This window comes from Pestalotiopsis fici (genome assembly GCF_000516985.1).
Source record: "Pestalotiopsis fici W106-1 unplaced genomic scaffold PFICI_Scf_13, whole genome shotgun sequence".
Taxonomy (NCBI): domain Eukaryota; kingdom Fungi; phylum Ascomycota; class Sordariomycetes; order Amphisphaeriales; family Sporocadaceae; genus Pestalotiopsis; species Pestalotiopsis fici.
In genome coordinates, this window is record NW_006917103.1 from 296,248 (window position 1) to 317,054 (window position 20,807).

At 51.5% G+C, this 20,807-nt stretch overlaps 8 protein-coding genes across 8 annotated transcripts; 5 read left to right on the forward strand and 3 right to left on the reverse strand.

The window, feature by feature from the left end:
- Positions 1-56: 56 nt before the first annotated feature.
- On the forward strand, positions 57-446 carry PFICI_14496 (uncharacterized protein; the record flags this gene model as incomplete). Its single annotated transcript, XM_007843077.1, has 1 exon — positions 57-446. The coding sequence occupies one exon, from the start codon at positions 57-59 to the stop codon at positions 444-446; it is 390 nt and encodes a 129-aa protein (XP_007841268.1).
- An 882-nt stretch (positions 447-1,328) lies between these two features.
- PFICI_14497 (uncharacterized protein) lies at positions 1,329-2,429 on the forward strand (the record flags this gene model as incomplete). Its single annotated transcript, XM_007843078.1, has 1 exon — positions 1,329-2,429. The coding sequence occupies one exon, from the start codon at positions 1,329-1,331 to the stop codon at positions 2,427-2,429; it is 1,101 nt and encodes a 366-aa protein (XP_007841269.1).
- A 321-nt stretch (positions 2,430-2,750) lies between these two features.
- On the reverse strand, positions 2,751-4,643 carry PFICI_14498 (uncharacterized protein; the record flags this gene model as incomplete). The annotated part of the gene is made up of 3 exons (XM_007843079.1): positions 2,751-2,959; positions 3,015-3,652; positions 3,718-4,643. 3 exons carry the CDS (start codon positions 4,641-4,643, stop codon positions 2,751-2,753), a joined length of 1,773 nt encoding a protein of 590 aa, XP_007841270.1.
- Positions 4,644-5,790: 1,147 nt separating this feature from the next.
- PFICI_14499 (uncharacterized protein) lies at positions 5,791-6,827 on the forward strand (the record flags this gene model as incomplete). The annotated part of the gene is made up of 2 exons (XM_007843080.1): positions 5,791-5,940; positions 6,120-6,827. 2 exons carry the CDS (start codon positions 5,791-5,793, stop codon positions 6,825-6,827), a joined length of 858 nt encoding a protein of 285 aa, XP_007841271.1.
- A 1,006-nt stretch (positions 6,828-7,833) lies between these two features.
- Positions 7,834-9,248, reverse strand: PFICI_14500 (uncharacterized protein; the record flags this gene model as incomplete). Its single annotated transcript, XM_007843081.1, has 4 exons — positions 7,834-7,872; positions 7,930-8,280; positions 8,347-9,014; positions 9,074-9,248. The coding sequence occupies 4 exons, from the start codon at positions 9,246-9,248 to the stop codon at positions 7,834-7,836; spliced, it is 1,233 nt and encodes a 410-aa protein (XP_007841272.1).
- Positions 9,249-14,443: 5,195 nt separating this feature from the next.
- On the forward strand, positions 14,444-15,923 carry PFICI_14501 (uncharacterized protein; the record flags this gene model as incomplete). The annotated part of the gene is made up of 6 exons (XM_007843082.1): positions 14,444-14,511; positions 14,578-14,650; positions 14,712-14,920; positions 14,980-15,116; positions 15,174-15,337; positions 15,390-15,923. 6 exons carry the CDS (start codon positions 14,444-14,446, stop codon positions 15,921-15,923), a joined length of 1,185 nt encoding a protein of 394 aa, XP_007841273.1.
- Positions 15,924-16,435: 512 nt separating this feature from the next.
- Positions 16,436-18,418, forward strand: PFICI_14502 (uncharacterized protein; the record flags this gene model as incomplete). The annotated part of the gene is made up of 1 exon (XM_007843083.1): positions 16,436-18,418. One exon carries the CDS (start codon positions 16,436-16,438, stop codon positions 18,416-18,418), a length of 1,983 nt encoding a protein of 660 aa, XP_007841274.1.
- A 486-nt stretch (positions 18,419-18,904) lies between these two features.
- PFICI_14503 (uncharacterized protein) lies at positions 18,905-20,806 on the reverse strand (the record flags this gene model as incomplete). The annotated part of the gene is made up of 6 exons (XM_007843084.1): positions 18,905-19,215; positions 19,273-19,477; positions 19,535-19,961; positions 20,018-20,147; positions 20,211-20,324; positions 20,482-20,806. The coding sequence occupies 6 exons, from the start codon at positions 20,804-20,806 to the stop codon at positions 18,905-18,907; spliced, it is 1,512 nt and encodes a 503-aa protein (XP_007841275.1).
- Position 20,807: the final 1 nt, after the last annotated feature.

Consider the following 20,807-nt stretch of genomic DNA (forward strand, 5'->3'; position numbering starts at 1 on the left):
ACTGCCACTATATTCAGCCTGAGTTTTCTGGTCATCATACTACCTGTACACTCGTCATGTTCGAACAGCTTCAAATACGTCATGTCCCTGCACTGTTCGTGGCGACAACCATGACCTTTGGCGGTATCTGGTCGTTTTTCGACGCACGCAGAGCCATGCTTGAATTTGGTCTTCCGGACCGCATCGCCAGCACACCCGGCGCGGCCTCGGTCATGCTCATCAACAATGCCCGTACGACGGCGTTTGGTTTGTGCATGTACGCTTTTTACATCCGCGGACAGCTGGCCGCCTGCGACACCATCCTCGCCATCCTCGGCGCCTATGCTGGGCTGGTGGACAGCTATGTAGTTTGGACAGAAGGAAATCCTCGCAAGGCCGTCTTTCGCCTTGTTAGCTCCGGTCTGCTTTCTGCTGCAGGCTTTGCCGGGCTGACTGCCGGTCGCTAAGAGAGAGTGTGTGTCTATAGCGTCAAGAGCAATGTCTTCATGACTTGGCCACGATTCCAACACTTCTGGTGGTATGTATTCCATGTGATACCATGTGTTGATGAATGCTTATATGACATGCCCAGTGCTAACATGAACCAGATCAGAAGAAGAGGACCTATAAACGTGAAGCTAGTCAAGACGCTCGAACTAGAATAATCAATCCATAAGTTGCTTATACTCTATATCATGAGGGTTGCGAGATCATAGTCAGATGCCATATCTCCATTTCTAGTAAGGACGTAGTGCGCAATGACCTTTCAGTCGTCCAAAGCTTGTCAAAGCCTCGAGGCAACGGGCACAGGCAAGATGTCCAAAGTCTTGATCAATGGCAGCCTTAACAAACATTACTGTGTACCTAGGTAGGTACCCATCTAATCTAGCACTCCGGTGAATCCACCTTAGCTGTCAATGTTACCCTTTAGGCAGAGATTTTGGGGCATTCTGCAGGGGCTAGGGGCCGGAATGGTTACCTGGAATCGCCTAAAGGCCCCATCCGGGAACACGCGCAGGGGCCTAGCAGGTGGACTAGCGGGCCAAGCAAGCCTAGTTGCCTCTGGAGACGCTGTGCAGGTGCCTCTGTCGCATGACCATTACTTGTTGGCCGCTGCTTCCGTCATGATCAACAAGACTCTGTACCTGACTTGCGCAAGTCAGAGAACTTCCCATTGATCCCATTCCTGTACCATCGTGACCATTCCCGTCTATCCGTTCCATTTCCATTTCGTATCGATATTTTCCTTCTTCACTGTACATCAGCTCGCCTTCTCATTGTTTTGCGTCTCGCTGCACCCAGCACAAACCCTCTTTGCACAACATTCCTGGTCCTGGCAAACTACAGCCATGGCGCCGCCCGCCGAAATCTCGATTCCATCGACGTCACTGCACACGCCGACTGACGGCTCGAAACCATACACACTCTACAACATCACACTGCGGCTGCCGTTGCGCACTTTTGTAGTGCAAAAGCGCTACTCCGAGTTTGCCAACCTTCACCAAAACCTCACGTCCCTAGCAGGCGCACCACCGCCGGCGCCGCTGCCTGGAAAGTCCTGGTTCAAATCCACCGTCAAATCCGCCGAGCTTACCGAGGACCGGAGGCGAGGTCTCGAGTCGTACCTGCGAGCCATAGCCGAGTCACTCGACCGCAGATGGAGGGATACCCCAGCATGGCGCCAATTTCTGCAGCTTCCTGGCATCAACAGCGCTGGTAACAGCGCCGCTTCGGTACGGGCTGGTGCTGGCTTTGGTATTCCCAACAAAGATGCTGCCAACGCAGCGGCCGCCCAAGACCCAGGCACCTGGCTTGACCTGCACAAAGAGATGAAGGGCGAATTACAAGAGGCCAGACGGTGCTTGGCGAGAAGGGATGGTGCGACTGACAACTCAGCGTCCCTTGAGGCGGGCGCCGCGGCAAAGCGTGCCATTGTCAAAGCTGGCGGCCTGTTGGTGGCACTGGGTGATGGCCTAAGAGCTATTCAAGATACCAAGAAACTGGGCGACGGCGAGATCAGGAGGCGGAAGGACCTTCTCTCGGCTGCTAAGGTTGACCGCGAGGACCTGGACAAGCTTGCCAATACGATTGCTGCATCAGCCAAAGCCGGCGCTGGTAAAGGAATGCCCTCGGCCGCCGACAAAGCTGCGCTCCTGGGGCATGCACCCAGGCATGGAGGTCGCGTGCTCGGAGCGCCGCTGCCCGAGACGGAACGGACCAGGGAGCTGGATAATCAAGGGGTAGTGCAGCTACAACAACAAATGATGAAAGAGCAAGATGAGGACGTCGAAAGCCTAGCCAAAATCATACGAAGACAAAAAGAAATGGCACTCGAGATTAATCGCGAGGTTGAAGAGCAGACCTCGATGCTTGACAATCTCAATAGCGATGCCGACCGGCTACAGACCAAGGCAGATATCGCAAAGAAACGCATCAAGAGCATTCGATGACTGCACTTCACCCTTTTTCTTTTGGTCAAATCCATTCTGCTTGCTGCAGAGATGGTTGTCTGGTTAGTTGGGGTAAGTGGCGCAATATTGGGATGGTCTGCGTGGTGTTTGGAGGTTCTTCTAGCTCCGTTGCGCCTGGGGCAGAGTTTACTGTCCGGAGAACATGAATTTAGCACGATTGGCGACTGAAGCATATAATTTCGGACCTTGTTTTCAATAATGGCATATTTTGATTAGGCAGATGATACCAATAGACGAGTCAATCAAGCCTTTGGGTTCGGCAACACTGTGTTACTGCCTTGAAAAGTGCATTGTGCGCACTTATATCTCTCCAATTATTATCGCCGCAGCTCGGTCGGCAAGCGCATATAGAGTCGCGGTGAGATGCCCACTGATTTGCAATGGTACTACTGACGCGTCAACGACTCGCACATTGCGTGTGCCATAGACTCTGAGTTCGGAATCAACAACGCCCCCAAGCTCGCGCGACATCATGGCTGCCGAGGCCAGGGCGTGATGGTTCGGTGTCACTTGGCAATCATGAGTAATCTAGGATCATGTGTTTCGGGGATAGGGGATTCGTACCTTGGTCGACGAGTACATTGCGCCATTGTTCGTCCGTGGCGTTCCGAGGCAAGAGGGCGTCCCCGGGTAATAGAGCGGTGGTGATATTATTGCTCATAGGTTCTTGGAAGAAGAATGACTGTGCCACTCTACCTACACCCGTCATGACAGTGACATCAAAATCGGCAAGGAGATATTGGGGGTCGATGGCCGGGTCGTCAATGGCGTTTGCCGACTTAAGATGCACACTGCCACGTGAGAATGGTAGCAATGGCCACCAGACATTGGCGACGTAGCGATAGCCGTCCTGCTCGGCAAAGTTGGACAAGATTTCGCCTATAGTAACGTTGTGGTTAAATATGAGATCGTGTTGGATCTCGAAAACCTCGAGTAATGCTTCTGCACTAATGATCCCGCCGTTCGCTGCAGAGATATCCGCTGCCCAGCTCGAGAGGTTGGCTTTAGTAGAAGCTGCTACGGCAGCTGTCTGCTCGCCAAAGGTGTCACGGGCGTTGATGAATAGTCCAAAGGGCACAATTGTACCCGTCGCATTTGGCACGTTTCCAGCATAGGCCACGACGCCCAAGGGCTGCTCAATCATGTTCTCGCCAACGCCTGGCAGATCAATCTTTGTTTCGATGCCGAGTTTCTGCAAACGTCTAAAATATAGATTAGTCGTGTGTGCTACCAATACAGTGCCATCTCAATGAGCTCTCAAACTTACTCAGGTTGGCCAATACCGGATGATTCCAGTATCAGGGGTGAGCGTAGAGCTCCTGCAGACAAGATGACTTCTTTATGAGCCTGTATTGTTATCGTTTCGCCGGCCGCAGTGAGATATTCGACGCCGGTCGCTTCGCAAACGTCCCCATCCTCGTTCCAAGTCAATCGCTTGACGGTTCCTTGTATAATCTTGAGGTTTGGACGTGACTCTACTGGTTGGATAAATGCTCGAGAAGCATCTTCTCTAGTGTCGGCATCCCTATCCAGTGTCGACGGCCAGATGCTAATCCCCCGGATATCACCGCCATTGGCATCCTCATTCCAGGGAAAGCCGAGACCTTCCCAGGTCTGCCGCCAAGTCTCGTGCAAACTTCCGTTTATGAGCTCATACGCATAGCCCGTCGCCAGCTCGCCGTCGAGACCATGAAAGTCGGGGTTCCAGCTTGCGCCAGCGTCGGTCTGCGCGGGCGTCGGCACTTCGAACCGTTCCACACCCTTGTAATGCGGCCACAGCGAGTCCCAGTTCCAGCCCTTGTTCCCTAGACTCTCCCACGCGTCAATCTCAGCTCGATCACCGCGAAGAAACGTCATTCCATTAATGGTGCTGGTGCCTCCCCACGCCTTGCCGGCGTGGTATTGCATGCCACGACCGCCCAGACTGGCCTGCGGGGTGATGTTGTATGCCCAGTCAATGGGCGTGTTGAAAGCGCTCAAGAAGCCCAGGACCGAGGTGACGTTCGGGTTGGCCCGCTCGTCGAGGCCCGGCTCAATCACCAAAACGGACAGGTTCGGATCCGATGAGAGGCGGTTGGCCACCACCGAGCCACATGTCCCGGCTCCGGCGATGATGAAATCATATGTTTCTTGGCAATTGGCTGCCCAAACGAGGGCAGCCAGAAAGCCGCAATGAGTGTGTAGTCGCAGCATGTCGTCGCTCGAATCTAGATTGCAGTACACATGTGGTTATGACGCCGTGTGCACAGTTGGTCGTTTTATAGCGCTACAAGTCAGCGACTGCACGGTAGAACCCTAATGCAGTCTGTTCGCCAACCAGCCAGACATGATGCCCACGGGCTGTAAGTCATATATACGCACTGCGGTGAGTGGCTGCTTATCGTCAAAGATGGCCATGGTTCACACTGACGCTGGCTGTAAGCCGTCGACGGGACCGAGAAGAATCAATAACCGTCCTCGACTCTGCAGCATAGGGCCGATTGACATAGTCTTGTCGAATCCTTCAGAGCACTATTCCACCAATTATATACCTGCCCACCAAATACCCCAAATACTATTCCGTATTCCCACTGCCCTGTACATCAGCAGCCTCTCTCGCCAGCTTGCTTACCTACATACAGCACTGCATGGGACACCAGGGGGGCTCATTTGGGCCAATTCTAGTAGCGAGACCCAACTGGGACAGGGGAACCGGGAAGATATGCGGGGGATTGCGATCGCCCGGCTGACTAGGCCCAAGACAGGAGAGCCGGTTGCTAGCTGCTGGGGGCCATCGGGATGACGAGGGTCTGCATTGTGCGTGCGGCTCGATCGTGTCCACATTTCTCGCATCGAATGCTGCATTGGAAGCCCTTTAGTGTAGACTCTAACAAGAAAAAAACTGCCTTGAAACCATTCATGATGATCAACGTTGCATCGCCATTGCCTGTCTGTAACGGTCAAACATCCTACTGATTCAGTTCATTCTTTCTCTCCCAGCCAACCAAACGCCTTGGCCCCAATCGTACGTTGTTGCACAACAGGCTTGTCGTTTGCTACATAACACGAGAAGCAGCCTCTTACCAAGACACTTTATTAGCACACACATCTCGTCATTAAGGGGGGTCTATCCACTGGGTCCAAATAAGCTCATCCGGCTCATGATTGGGCCGGCACCAAAGAACCGGGAGAAGGTCCCGCTTATCAATCACAGCCGGGTCTGGAAGAGAGAAAAATTATATATTAGTTGTCCACGAATACGTAACCAAACGAAACGCGATTCCCCTTTCCTCCCCCTCGACTTCTCTTCTTTCTTCTACCTCTGGAAGAAGGATGCTCACGTGTCCCGAACTCGTCCGTCATGGTCCGTGAGAAGCGCAGCTACGACATCACGGAACTGAGGGCGCAGATATACTGGGATCTGCCGTCAGATATTGGACCGATTCGCCAGCTGCTCGAGGATTATAGCGGCATACAGCCTAATGAGGTGGATGGACATATCCTTGCAATCGTAAGCAAGCCACAGACGCAACTCCAACCAGGGCAGCGCTACGCATCGATCACTTCATCCCCAGGTCACGTGCCTGGTATGCGCAAGTCGTCGCATTTGCCGCCTCAACGCCTCTCCGCTATTGGCGGCGTTTCAATCACTTGTCTCGACAAAGTCGTGTGCTAACTGAAGTTTTACAGCGCGAGAAATTGTGGAGGATCAAGCCCTATGGCTGTATCGGGCGGTTCCGGTTCCTCCAGCTAGACTTTGCCCTGGACCCCCGGTACCAGCACGCGGTCAGCCTGCTCAAGAAGAGGTTCTCGAGCACAACATTCCTGGACCTGGGCTGCTGCGTCGGACAGGTCCTGCGACAGCTTGCACATGATGGCGTAGGGACGAACCGGTTGTTTGGCACCGATGTCGAACCACGGTTCATGGAGGTGGGCTACGAACTCTTCAACGACCGCAAGAAGCTGCGGTCCATGTTCGTCGCGGGCGACATATTTGCCGAGGGCGAGAGCCCGGCGGCCGACCCGCTCCGCCTGCTCGACGGCAAGATGACGATTGTCCATGCCGCCAGTTTCTTTCACCTCTTTGGCTGGGAGGAGCAGGTCCGGGCGGCCAAGCGCGTGGTTCGACTTATGAAGCCACGGGATCAAAACGCCTTCATATTCGGGCGTCAAGTCGGCTGCGATGATCCTAGCACTCAGCTAGAAGGGACAAGATTCCTTCACAATGCCGAATCGTGGCAGCGGCTATGGGACGTCGTGGGCGTAGAGACGGGAACTCGGTGGAGGACCGAGTTTGATATTATTCCCGACGATCCCAGTTCGGCTACCAAGGTGACCGACGACTCGAGCGAGATGGAGGGCATAAATAGGGTTCGTTTTGGTGTTTACAGGGTATAGGCATAGACATTTCAGTGGCGCAACAGCAACAGCAGCATCATCAGCAATCAGCATGGCATGGCCGGGATTTGGGTTATCATGGGAAATTGTTTTCTCTTTCTTCTCTTCCTTTTTGAGTTTGTTGAAAGGAGGATAGTACCAAGTGCATACATGCTTGGTAACAATAACTATGGTGATTTTGACCTGCTTCAGTGACTTGCTGGCTGCCAACCATTGCGTGTAGCATCGTGATCTGTCCAACATCAAGTGACATCCATGATTCTCTTAGATAATAGCCGCTCGTTGGCGCGACGAGAACAATTTAGGCTTTTCATTTCGGGGTTTTGTGCGGTCATACCTCGGCTTTCCCCCGATTCGTGCTAGATGGTTTGACTTTTTCTTCCCGCAGCTCGTTTTTTTTTTTTTTACCCCTAGCTTGATAGACTTGTGTCTGGGATCTGCGGGAAGAATTTTAGCACTACCTCGATAGGAAAGAGTAGGTATAGACCATCGGCACTTCAGGGTTGGTTCTTGCTAGTTTCAGCGAACCAGACTTGTCTCAATGAAAGTCGAAGGGTACAGCTAGTCGGACGGGAGACGACCGTTAACAACCTGTATCGTAGGTGGTAGGTATCTTGGCGACTTTTCACAGGAATTTGTGGTGTCGTCTTGTGTAGGCCTTCGGAATAGTTCGCTTGATATATGCGGAAGCGTCCTATTTCCAGTTGCTGCATCCTTTCAACCTCTGATCACGCGATCGTCTATCCTTGCTCAAAGCATTTCTCCTTTCGGGATTCTAGCCTTCTGACGATGTCATTTGTGTACCCTCTAAATATCGCAATACCATGTTATTAGTCGATCCCAAAATGTAATATACACTGTTCTAGGAAAATGATGGTATCCAACTACAAATATATGCTCTGTCTATATGCACCCGCATAAGCCTCAAGCTAATGGTATTTCCAAATATACAATGGTCTATTCCCCACGCTCAATACAAATCAAACAATTCAAATATCACTTCTCTTTACTGGCCAATCTTTTGCAGTTGGCTCTGGTAATGGGCCTATCATAAACAAGGTTAGCAAATCTTTTCAGATCATAGCCACAAGGAAAGCCTTACGCTGTCACCTGCAGCTCCGATAATCTTGATACCGAGCTTGGTCGCGATCCACGGTGGCTGGATCCTCTTGACGTGGAACACGGCGTCTTCGTCCTTGACTTCCTTGTTCAAAATCACCTCCTTGGGCAGCAGAGGCTTGACACAGGCCGGTCTGCCGAGGCCGACGAGGTCGCAACCGCCGTCGCGCAGGGCCGCCTCCAGACCCTGTCTCGTACGGAAGCCGCCAGTCACCATCAGCGGCACGTCGGGCACGTCCTTGCGGATGGCCTGTGCAAACTCGAGGAAGAAGGCCTCGCGGGCCTTGGTCCGCGCCGACTTGGTGTTTTCCTCGCTGTCCGGGCCAGTGTTCATCTAAATGCGTGTCTGTCAGCAAGCCATGATCGCGCAAAGAGTCAATTGAAGCCTTTTGAATCTTACCGTCGGGCTCTCGTATGAGCCACCGCTGATCTCGATAAAGTCGACGCCAGCCGCAGTAATGGCCTTTAGCTGCTCAAGGCAGGCTGCGAGCTCCTCGGACGACTGGTGGTCAGCCGAGTTGAGCTTGATGCCGACAGTGAATCCCTTGGGGGTGGCTTCCCGCATAGCCTTGATCACCTCAACCACGATCTTGGCACGGGCGACGGGGGAGCCGCCGTACGCGTCAGTACGCTTGTTGGACTTTTCCGACAGAAATTGGGCGAGCAGATAGCCGTGAGCGGCGTGGATCTCGGCACCAGCAAAACCGGCCTCGGCGGAGAGCTTGGCCGTCGCGGCAAAGCGCCGGACGACGTCGTCGATATCAGCCTGCGTCATCTCCTTGGGCGTGCCAAACATGAGCGACGAGATGAGCTTGGGTAGAATTCCGCTGCCAAAGTTGAGCGGTACGGCGCTGGGGGCCAGGTTCTTGGCAAACATGCCACGGCTGCCGGCGCCCATGGGCGACTGACGGCCCGGGTGGTTGATCTGGACCAAGGTCGGCGTGCCCTCGGCGTTGCAGGCCTCGGCCCAGGTTCGCCAGGCGGCCAGCATCTCTTCATATGGAATCTCATCATTGAAAGCGATATCCCCAGGGGAACCAAGATACCTTTTGTCGACCTCCACGTTGCCTAGATGAGTCGCGTTAATGGTAACCTCGTAGTACGGCGCACACGGCAGGAATACAAACCTGTCAAAACCATTCCCCAGCCCCCCTTGGCCCATACTTTGTAAGGAGCCCGGAACTTTTGATTGGGAAGACTGTTCTTATCGGCAAGGTTCTCAGCCATGGCCGCGTTCACCAGGCGATTCGGCAGCGTGAGGCCGCTCGCCAGCGTAATAGGCTTTTCAATATGTTCCGTCATTGTGTCGTTGTGTTATACGTGATCCCGTTGTACCAGACTATAGTTTCTTGACAACCAGATGAAATTGCCCCTTTCGGCCACAAGTCTTTTATAGGGACTCAATGTGTAAGAGGTTTCGGTTTTCGGATACCATTATTAAGCGAAGTTTTTTCACCTACCAAGGTCCGTGCAGCCTCGGTCCGCTGGAGAGAAACATACCACGGCGTCGAATTACGCCGATTTGGGTGCTAGAATCAACTGGAATTTGTAACTAGCTGATCGACAGGGTGTCTGATACTGCAAAGCACTACGGAAAGTGTCCGAACTTGATGAATCGTTCAGCAATCAATGGCGTGGCATTTTGCCTGTCTGCTTTGAATGTTGATTCATCAGCAGTGCCCCGTGGTATTCCGCGGACTTGGATACTATGCACAGTCTCAGCAGCAAAGTGAAAATACAAGAAAGAGGTTGTTTCTCAAATCGTAATTGACACTCGATTGCTGTAGGATGTGATTAAACTCAATGGCCGTTGCCCAAATGGATCAACCCGTAGAATCGCATTCTATTTCGATGTGCTTCTCTGAAAGGAATGTTTCCGATCTCCAACATTTCAAAGCTCGGCGAGCTCGGAAACCTTCCTGAACGCACGGGATTTGCATTACTCCGCCGAGTCCGCCACTTGAACGCGTACCTATGGCTAAGCCTTGGCTGGCAATCAATTGTTCTCTCATTTTGCTGCTACTATACGCAGTCTCACCTTGAGCATTGACAGCCAGAATTCCCAAGTGCATAGCTTTGTAAGCCGAAGAAAGCTTGGCGACGAATAAAATGACTAATCGAGGGCCATTTTGCTTCAATCTTTGAGGTTTCCTGGGCCATTGCTAAAAGAGCTTGTCTTCTACTAGCGCCGGAGATAGTCCATTTCACCTTGGATGCCGGTGATGTCGGAGACAACTATTGTCACCAGATGTGTGCAATGTGTTCGTGAAGGAGCACATTGAATGTGACTTGATCCCAAAGTCTCTTCCGTGGTGGCGGAGATCTGTGACAGTCGTCCAAGTTCTATCACGTCTGCATACGAATGCCTCTCCAGCTACGAATTCCTTACGATGTTGGATTGGGTCCTGCGCGAGTGAATTGGATTGAGAAATGAATACCTACCCAATGCCAGCATCGGAAAGTAGACAGACCAGATATGTACTGAGGATAAATCAAGTCTCTCGAACCTCGCAGTGGGATCATGGGCTCAGTAACGAACCTGATACTCACTTCTTTGTCCTTTGTCGTACAGCCGTGCGATCTAGCATGATGTTCCGCAACAGCAGAACACGTCGCCTACAGACAAGATAGAGCGACTTTTGAAGCGTAAACGGGGACACTTGCGGATCAACCACAAGCTTTTCACGAAACTTCACGAGAGAGTCAAGACATTGACAATTTCATCCCTGGAACTCGGCTGCGAGTGCCTCAGAATACCAGCCGAGAGAAGATTGTCAATATCGTTCAACACGAAACACAGCCTGTTCAACATCAATATCGGTCATTTCGTCAATAAACCCCGTCGGCTCTGGTAGGTATGGTGACCCCGAAATCTGTCAATCCTGCACACTATTGCTGCGAATCACTGCGGCTGTCGGGCTTGGTGCTGGACCAAAGTATAATTGAATGGCGGCGGTCCAGACTCACTGAGGACCCCCAACGGTCCCAGGGCTGAGTGAGCTTTGCGGAATACTGTCTACTGCGTACGTATGCTCACTATTGTCCAGCCGGCTCTCGAGTACGAGATTGCTAGAGCAGAGCACGTGGTCAAGATTGCGCCATGAATTCTAAATGATTTCCTGGCCTCTCTGTAACAACTGCCGTTTGTGCCCAGAGGAAAAAGAGAGCTTTGGAGAGTTCCAGAAGGACGCAGCCTGAAACTCAATTGATTGCTTGGGACGAGAAAAGAGTTGCGTTGGTGTTGGGGGAGGCGCATTCCCGCACCCGACCGCCCGCATCGGCATATCCTAGACTTTTGCCAGTCTCTTTTTCGGGTTTTTTTCTTTCCTTTTTTTTTTCCCCTGCAGAAAACGGTCCACATTTGACAGACACCATTTGCTCACCTGCTCTTGCATCTGCCGGGGAACACGTGGGTTGGGCGTGGTTTTCAAGCCTTGATTTGGGAAATGCTGTGCAGATCAACGAGCAATTGGGCCGAATGTGTACATAGTAGGGCGAGGGATTAACCAAGATCACCGTCCTGAGTCCTGCAAATATTGATGACATCGGGCACTAGCCTCAACTGTGTCGCGGGGTTGGTCGATCTGGCGGCTTCTTCCATGACAATTTTTGTTATGGTTTTTCTCTTCTCTCTATCTCTTCTATCTTGACCGTCTATTTGCAATTTTCGGTGCCTGGTGCCTTGCTTGCCTTGTGGTTAAAATTACGGAAGCAGACATGCGCCTCGTCAATCAATTGACTTGTTTGGATATGCAGAGTGGCTTATACAATTGATAGCACGAGACTAGGATTCAGATTGGCAGCGATTGGCAATTGCCAATGGGGTGAATTATTCGTTAGTTGCCCAGTAGACTTCTTGCTCGGTGCCGTCATGGCCCAAAATGTTTTTCTTTACTATCGCCAAGAGTGGACTCTGCAGTGGAGGCCGTCTGATCAATTCTGTTCCTTCTGGAGAAGACCCCAGTTACACCTGAATTGGTAACTGGGGTTGCGGTCTCAGGAGCCACATTTTCCCTCCGGCAGCTGATATGCCAATCAACAACTGATACGATTTATTCACACGATTACATGGTTGCAGTGTGCGGCTGAGGCCCGAGGGGAGGGGTTGTTGCTCCAGGGATTGGATAGGTGACTTCGTATCAGGAAAGGGGTATTTGAATTTCGCGAAAGTTGCCGTAGGCAAGTAAGAGATGGGGGAGTCCACCCCGTTCCTTGAGAAATTTGGTCAATGGACGCCGCGCCGTAAGGACGAACTTGCACCATCACCAGCACTAATCGTGCTGCTACTCTACTCCTACTCTTAATGGGATGGGGATCGGGTAAGTATTCCGGCTGCTGGCTGTAGGTATTACACCCCGATTTGCGGCTTGCGAGGCGCCGCAAAACTGCAAGACGGCCTCAACTGTCGCCATGCTAGTGTATCTTAGCAAGAAAGACGGCGGCCGGAGGGAGCAACATTTACGGAAAGTGGGTGACCTATGTCATATGCAAGGGCCCAGTTCCCCATCAAGGTTAAGAATTTCAACAATGTCAACGCGTAATCGTGCAAAGAACGGCGCCTGGGCAGTCACTAACGGCCCAGCCGGTCCACGTCTTTAGCGTATCATCATGCGATCTTGCCGCCCTAGAGGAGGGCTTTTTTTTTTCCTTACTTGTGGGGGTTCATGGCGTGACAGTCGGAACAGTCAGACCTGAGTAAACAAATGGAACTCGCTGCAAGGGCATTGGCAGGAGGCGATCGAACTGATTTGTTGCGCAAAGAATACCAAGGAGGGTCTAGGCGAGTGATTAGATATTGCGCATGCATCGGACATGTAACTGTGCTGTGCACACAGGACATACTACCCTAGGTTACCGAGGATCGGTTGCAGCGCTCGGTTCTTTTCCTCCCCGAATATGCATCTCGCGCGTTGCATTGCAGGTGGGGGATTTGGGACGAGCTCTAACCATTGCGCTGGGTGAAGTTTCGCTTGATTCGGAAACTCCTTCTCGATTCATACAAAGTGGCACATTCATCGTAGATGTTCCGTCGTGGTTCTAGCTCAATGGAATAAAGTTGAAGTTGGCATTGGTGAGGCTGAGCCAGAATCATAGGACCGAATTCATATCCGAGCACTATAGTTTTGGGCGCCACGAACCACTTCATGGTGCATCCTTGGCTCTTTGTTTTCTCCTACCGAGGCGGCAATACCACGGGTTGCCGCTGTCGTGACTGACAAATTTTCATGTGTCAATGGGCATTCCCAGTCTCCATTAGCAAAAAGCCCCTGCTTTTACAACTTCAGCCTTGCCCACAATCCTTGTGTGTGTGAGAAGACCCTTTTATTGTCTTTTCGTCCGGGGTTTCCGATAAGATTGTCCCTTGCGTTACCTCATCCAGGATTCCAGGAAAGTCGTCGCCCTTCATTTATGCGAGGCGAGCAAGCCTGGGTTTGAAAGGCCCAACAACAGTTTTGCAAACCTCCTTTTCATAGACTTGTTGATGATAGTTGCAGAGATTTGGTAGACAAGAAAATCATTCGATTAAGCATCTCGCATCGCATCAGATTGCTCGATTCAGATCCTCTCCACGCGCCATATAATTCCGAATCGTGCGAGCCGAAGTGTGCAGTTGCCGTTGGATCTGGTCTTCATCTTGTTTCAATGGCTTCTGTGCTGGTTGGGCACTTGCAGTTAGTGGCCATGACCTAGAATATCTCTAGGGAAAGCCCCGAATGCGCCCGTCACGTCCCGGATGGCCGCGGTAGGCTACAGGATGTTAGTGGAAAACCTAACGGATATGCCAACCAAAGTCAGTGCACTTAATACACATGTGGCGTTGAAACTAGATTATATCTTGAAGCTCTAACGATCCTGAAGCGCTCATGACACAAGGAGACCATGGCAATAATCCGATGAATTAAAATGCTGCAATATTGGACGGCGTGGACGACAGACGGGTATACTCGCGCTGCCTGCCGGTCCAGGCACGCGGGCTTTTCTGGCTTGGCCGGGGTGGCTGACTCGCACCACTGCGGTATACCACAGTAGCTCGCTTAGAGTTCACGGCTATCCTACACATTTTTATCTCAGTGGGGGTGCAATTGGGGAGTCCCTTGCATAACGAGCGAGCTTGGCTAGCCAGCCTACCACTCACACAGACAGATCGGGAAGCTGCAGATATCCACCCACATTGATGCTGTCGTGATTCGACTTGACATGTCTAGAACCCCTGGCTGGTCTCATTACATAGCTCCGCTTCGTCTCCCGGATCTGCATCCAACATGGACGGTTCTCTCTTGACCCTGGACCACGTCACCTTACTGGGCCACGGGGATCAGCACTGCGCACTCTTTATATCTATGTACACGGCGCTCCCAGGCACGCAAGTTTAAGGTTGTTTCTCCTCTTCTCCCTTCTGGGGTCCAGCTTGCAGCTAGAGCTCATACACTCATTCCTATGCACAAACACACTTGAGATACTCACCTCTGGGCCTCACCTTCCCACCCGAAGCAGCCATGTCGGCCCTCGAGGCGGAATTATGGGCGTGGTACGCCGTCACAGCCCTCGTGGTAGCGGCCCGAATGTGAGTGAAAACATCTCCACCACGGATCGAAACATGTTGTTCGAGGCTCACACAAACTCCACTCAGTATATCCCGACGGATGCTCCACGGTTCCTTCTTCAAGTTACAAATCGACGACTTTATTATGATTCTGTCCTTTGTACGGTGGTCCGGCCTTGAAGAAGATGGAAACAAAACAAATAAGCTAATCGATTCACCAGATCTCCCTCACTGTCGTCACTGTCGGTGTTAGGATTTTGACTTATACCCCAACCAACTTGATCAAGGATGTGAGCAAGGTCGACCTTACCGAGGAGAATATTGCACTCAGAGTGTATGGCTCGAAGATCGTTATAGTCGTGGAGCAAATGCAGATATTCCTAATCTGGAGTGTCAAAGTGTGCTTGCTCATCATGTACAGCCGCTTGACGTAAGAGGACCGCCTTCCAGAACATCTAGAGTATCGTCCAAGCTGACACCGAGGAATAGGACGAGTTTAAAGCAACACTTGTTCGTCAAGATCACGGCGGGGTATACGGCCCTGAGTTTCGTAGTGATGGAGATCCTCTTCTTCGCTGCGTGGTGCCGACCATTCTGGCATTATTGGCAGGTGCCTACAGATAATAGTGAGTTGACTTGCCAGAGGGACGAAGGCGGCATGAAACTGACCTGTCGGAACCTAGTCAACTGTTCAATGGAGAGAGACCATCTCATTACCAATACAGTATTCAACATTTCTTCTGATCTCATGATCCTGGCACTGCCGATGCCTGTTTTCCTAAAAGCCCAATTACCACCAAAGCGAAAAGCCATCCTAGTCGGCGTCTTCCTTCTAGGACTATTCACGGTAAGCTTTGTCCTGGCTCATGGACCGAACATCTCTAACTCGTCTTGACTAGATCCTGTCCGCACTCCTTAGCAAAGCATACAGTTTCGGAGATCCATTCGGCACAGACTGGATCGTATGGTATATTCGCGAAGCCAATACGGCAATCATCGTGGCAAACCTGCCGTTTACGTGGACCCTTCTCCAGCGCATGTTCAAGCTCAGATCGTTCCACGCAAAATCAACGGCAGAGACGCCCGCAATCACCTCGAGATTCCGATCCGCATACGGAAATCTGGCCAGTATGGCAAGCCGACCACGGACACAAAAGGGAATGGGGGATTTGGACCTCAGTGCCACGGAGAGTCAGGAGGGAATCAACAGCATACCACTCAAGATCTACCAGCAAAACGAGGTCCACGTCACGACGGAGGAGTTGAACACAAAGAGTGGGCAGAGCACACCTCCAGAAGGTCTGCCTCCTGCAACTCATGTCAACCATGTGAATTTCAACATTGGTGCAAACCAGGAACGTCTCTCGGACGACAAGTCATCGACGGGAGAGGTAGACATGGGTACTGTAACAACTGTGGGCCGTGGAATATAGAGGTTTTATCCCAAATGCCGGCTAGTTTAACATATAATGAGATCACATGCACCCCAACCGACCCCGACTCTCGAGATGGGTTGCGTCTTGTCGGCTTCAAGCGATTGACTCTGTTATGTCTTCCAAAAGTGCTATTCTGTAAACGACAGGCAAGATGTCAGGTAAGTTGCAAGGATCAGGACAAATGCTAATTTGCGTATAGAAGAGACTATTCGCCATAAGTCGACTTGATTTGCTTACATTATCCCTGCTTCCATCCTTCCTCTACTCTACCTGAGACGAGTACTGTCAGCATAATGGCCAGTGTGTGAGCCCATACAACTGCGCCGTCGGCGCGCACCATGGCGCTATGCTAAACTCCGGCAAACCCCGCAGCGAGCTAAATGTCAACCCCATATACGAAACTCGGCATCATCACTTCAACTTTCATCTCATACCTCAGTGAGCTCAACAGCTTGAGGTCCCCCGTTGAAATCTCACCATTCAGAGAGTCCGAATACACATCATCCAACATGACTCCTCACTCCTCGTCACGCATCATCACCAGAAAACGCGAAAGGTTGGCATGCAAGGAATGTCGGCGCCGGAAGCTAAAGTGCGATCGGACAAGCCCGTCATGTAGTAGCTGTACCAGGAGAGGCGACGGGGAGTCCTGCACCTATCAGCGGCTGGCACAGACTCCCGAAGACAGGCAAGAGCAGCGTGCCGCAACACAAGCACGGCTGGAGCATTTAGAACAGCTTGTTCATCAGCTCGCCAGCCAACCCAGCACTGCTTCAGGCACTTCCTTGACGCCTCCACTCCAGGCCGATAGCGATACCTTTGAATCTGAGATATCAAGTGGGACGGTTGTGAATGGAGAGAGTCTCACCTACAATGGGGCCACACACTGGTCCGCTATGCTTGAAGACATCAACGAGCTGCGACTCGTTTTGCCCATCGATGACGCAGCTGCCCTTGACGACCATCCAGACGTATTACCCGAGGATAAAGGCGTGGAACTTCTCTTTGGAGGCGGCGTGTGCTTACCTCTTGATGTTGTCATTGCCACTTACCTGCCTCCGCGACAGGAGGTCGACCGCATCATATCAGCCTACTTTCGCGCCGAGGCCATTGCCGCTCCCTTTATTCACGGGCCTCAGTTTCGCAGATTTTATCAGGAGTTCTGGAAGGATCAGACATCGTCGTCACCACTATGGTTATCAATATTATTCTCAATTCTTCACATCTCCTCTCACACGCTTCGACGCAACATAGACCCAGTTGCAACTAATCAATTCTCGGTCGCAGCAGCGCATTGCTTGACCAGTGGGCACTACTTTCGTCCCAAACGATTTGCTGTGGAGGCTTTAACCATCTTTACTCAAGCCCAGTGCCTTACCAGCAAAGAGTTGCCACCTGACATTGGCGCCCTCATTGGGCTTACCGTCCGTGCTGCCACAAACATGGGCTACCACAGGGAAATCGAAGGCCCACGAATCTCGCCTTTTGAGAGAGAAATGAGGAGGCGGACTTGGTCCTTTTGTATGCAGCTCGACGTCTTGATTGCATTTCATCTGGGCCTCCCTACAAACATCCAATTCCCAACCTGGAACACGCACCCGCCAACAATCCTCCCAGATTCAGCATTCGATGAGGACACTGTACTGTTGCCACCATCCCGCCCTGAGTCAGAGCTTAATCATAGGCTGTTTTACCTAGCAAAGCATCGATTCATGGTATTTCTGGAGAGAATCTTGCGACACACCTTATCTGCGCAACCCGATCCCAGTGAGGTCGACAGTCTAGATGCCGAGGTCCGCGCTGTATTCGAAAACTTGCCCGAATACATGAAACCACGGTCTGTGGCTGATTCCGTGATTGACTCGGCCAGTCTCATGGTCACTCGACTGTGTGTTTCCTTCATTTATTGCAAGTGTCTCTGTGTGCTACATCGTCCATATGTAACACAAGGACGACCAGAAAGTATCGTCATCTGCCACGATGTTTCTTTGCGTCTCGTCAGGGAATACGTTGATGCGTACGCCGAATTCGCACCCGGAGGGCAGGCGGAGACGGAAAGCTGGTTCACCAGCGCCCTGAGCTGGCATGACTTTCTCTTTGGCAACATGGCCTTGTGCTTGGTGATTTGTGCCATGAGCAGCAATCCAGCCAGTCCCGTGATTGACCTGAGTTTGACGTTGGAAACATTGGAGAAATCTCGCAGGTTGTGTGCAGATGAAGTGCCAACGCGACACAAGGACACTAGGAAGGTGCTGGCTCTCATCACTGCTGTTATCCGCAAGTTCAGTGTGGTGGATCTAGCGACTCAAGACTCTTTTAGTATGGATACCATTGGAATGATTCCTGAAACGTCGAAAGACCTGTTGCTGGATTTCCCAATGGATACCACCTGGGACAACATGTGGGATACCATGGGGCCTGTAACTGGCCTTGCGCAGGATCCATCTTGGCAGTATTTCAGTCAGTTCTTGGACGCTTCTGTCCCAGCCTGATGACAATACTTTACTAGATTAGAAGCTTCTACAACGTTACGCCTTTCCACCGTTCGCGGCAGCTAATCGGTCTATGTTTCCGATTAGCGTGGATACTTGATGATTTCATAATAGGGTTCTTCATTCTTCATAACGATGAGGATGTGTAATTTGAGATCTCCAGGCTATTCGTCTCGAGGTCTTCCTGAAGTTGTTCTATTTATATTGAACCGCCGGCTATCATGCCTAGCTGGCGGAGTGAGAGAGACCCGCAGGCAGTAAGAGCCTGGGCCAGCAGTTATACGGACATCTCAGCGTCACTCATGCAGAAAATGGTCACGTGAAACTTTCCACACTCCGTCCAATTCAAGACTTGATAATAAATCACTGACGGCAACCAAAATTTAAAAAACGGTCGCAGGATATTTTTAGCTCAGAGGTGGGGCCACTTCGTCAATATTCACTTTTACACCGGTGCCACCCGCGAGTCTCTTAACTAGCCACAACCTATGCTCCATTCTCATTACAGACCTCATCATGCTCTTTACCATCCCGAACCGGCAGCAGCCATATGACACAGGTAGATAGAGCTATCATGGCAGCAGCGCAAATGAATGGCAGTCCGATCAAGTCTCCACCCAGCTCGAAACCACGACGCAGCGATGAAAAGAGCGCTGGTGCTCCTGCCATCAAACCAAGCATTTCGAGTATGCCGAGCAGCGAGTTCATAGTTCCGAGATAACGATGCTCAACCATATTGCTCAAGAGACTGCGAAGGACCGCGGTCATGCCACCATGAATGGCAAACGTGGTGAGACCTATGGGGCTATCAGTCAAGAACTTCAAATCATCTCTCGATTAGGAAAGGTTCATACCCGAGATCAAAATCTCTGGTGTTGATGCCAGTGCGATCAACAGAGCTCCAAGGACACCCGCGAGACCAGTCAGGCGAGCGACCCACACGTCTCTCCGAATGACGGATACTTTGAATCTCGTGGTCAGTAGTTGGGTCAAGGCGGGAAGAATCAATATCAGCACTACAAGGCTGACAGCACTCCGTATCGTCAGGAGGAATGAAGCCTGTAAAGAGGTTAGTTGCGCATGTCGGTACGGTATGCAAAGTTGGGATTGACATACTTTACTCCAGCTCCAGTTGTATCGCTTGGTTGCGTACTGTAATAGCATGATCTGCACAACTTTGCTTACTGCGACCAACACGTAGCAGAACATGAAAATGATGACCAGCCCATGGCCACTCAGGAATGAGCGAATCTCTCTCCCACCTTCGCGCACTTGGCGGATCGATCCCTGTAGAATGGAATCATCCGAGGTCGACGTTCTTGCTGCCGCGTCATTTGCGTCGTCTATGTCTTCATCCAGTGCTGCCTTGCTAAGGTGCAGGGTATCTGGAAGGAGAAAAGTGGTCGCAGTAGCTAGCACGTAAAAGACGGAGGCCAATGCAATCAGTCCCCAGACACTTTTCAGCAGGACCAGACCTGCAAGCGGTCCAGAAGCCACTTCTGACAGGATGAATAGAGCAGCAAGTTGGAAGAAGATTGGCGCCCTGGTTTGATTATTAGCGGTAATTCTTATGTTCTCAACTCGAGCAGTCAATCAGACCTTGCGCTGACAGAGGTTATGTCTGCTATCGTAGTATACAACATTGCTGTGAGCACTGCAGGCCCACCACCCAAGAACATGAACATGGGTGACACTAGGACCAACTTGACTGGGAAGAAATCAAAATAGACTGTCGGGTATGGTTAATAGAGAGGTCTAGCGAGCACAAGTCAATAGAGATGACAACACTTACGAACCATGAGCTGGAATGCAAGCCCAAGTGTAATTCCGCTGAATGCCAGCGATAGGACTCGATGTCGGCCCCATTTATTTGATATAATTCCATAGGGAATAGTGGCGACCAAACCTGGCAGAGTTAAAGGTCAGCAGCACGTATGATATTTGCAACTTGCAGATGTCTTGGCTACATGATGACCAAAATGATCATTAACCCCAACATGAGCCGTCTGTTGCTTTCCCATTCGACGGTGGTGGACCTGATCGCTGGAGGAACAATAACCTACTGGGGACACAATCCAACGTGGTCCTCCACCCTTGGAGGTCTGCAAGTTCACCCTGCACGTCGGGTGCCTTGCAGTCGCGATCAAGCGGGTCGATGTTGGAGTATATTTTGTCGCATATCTTTTGCTCCAGGGCGGCCGTTTGCGCGGGTATGAATAGACCGGCACCAAACTCTAGGAAAAAGAACATGGCAAAGGTCACTATAATGACCCGGCGACGATAAGCATCTGCCCCGGACCGCTCGTTGCCCTCGTCAAGCAGAGGACTGGCCTCGGTTGTTTCCGCCCCGCCATATGGCTCGCGGTGGTTGCTATCATCGTGATTCATA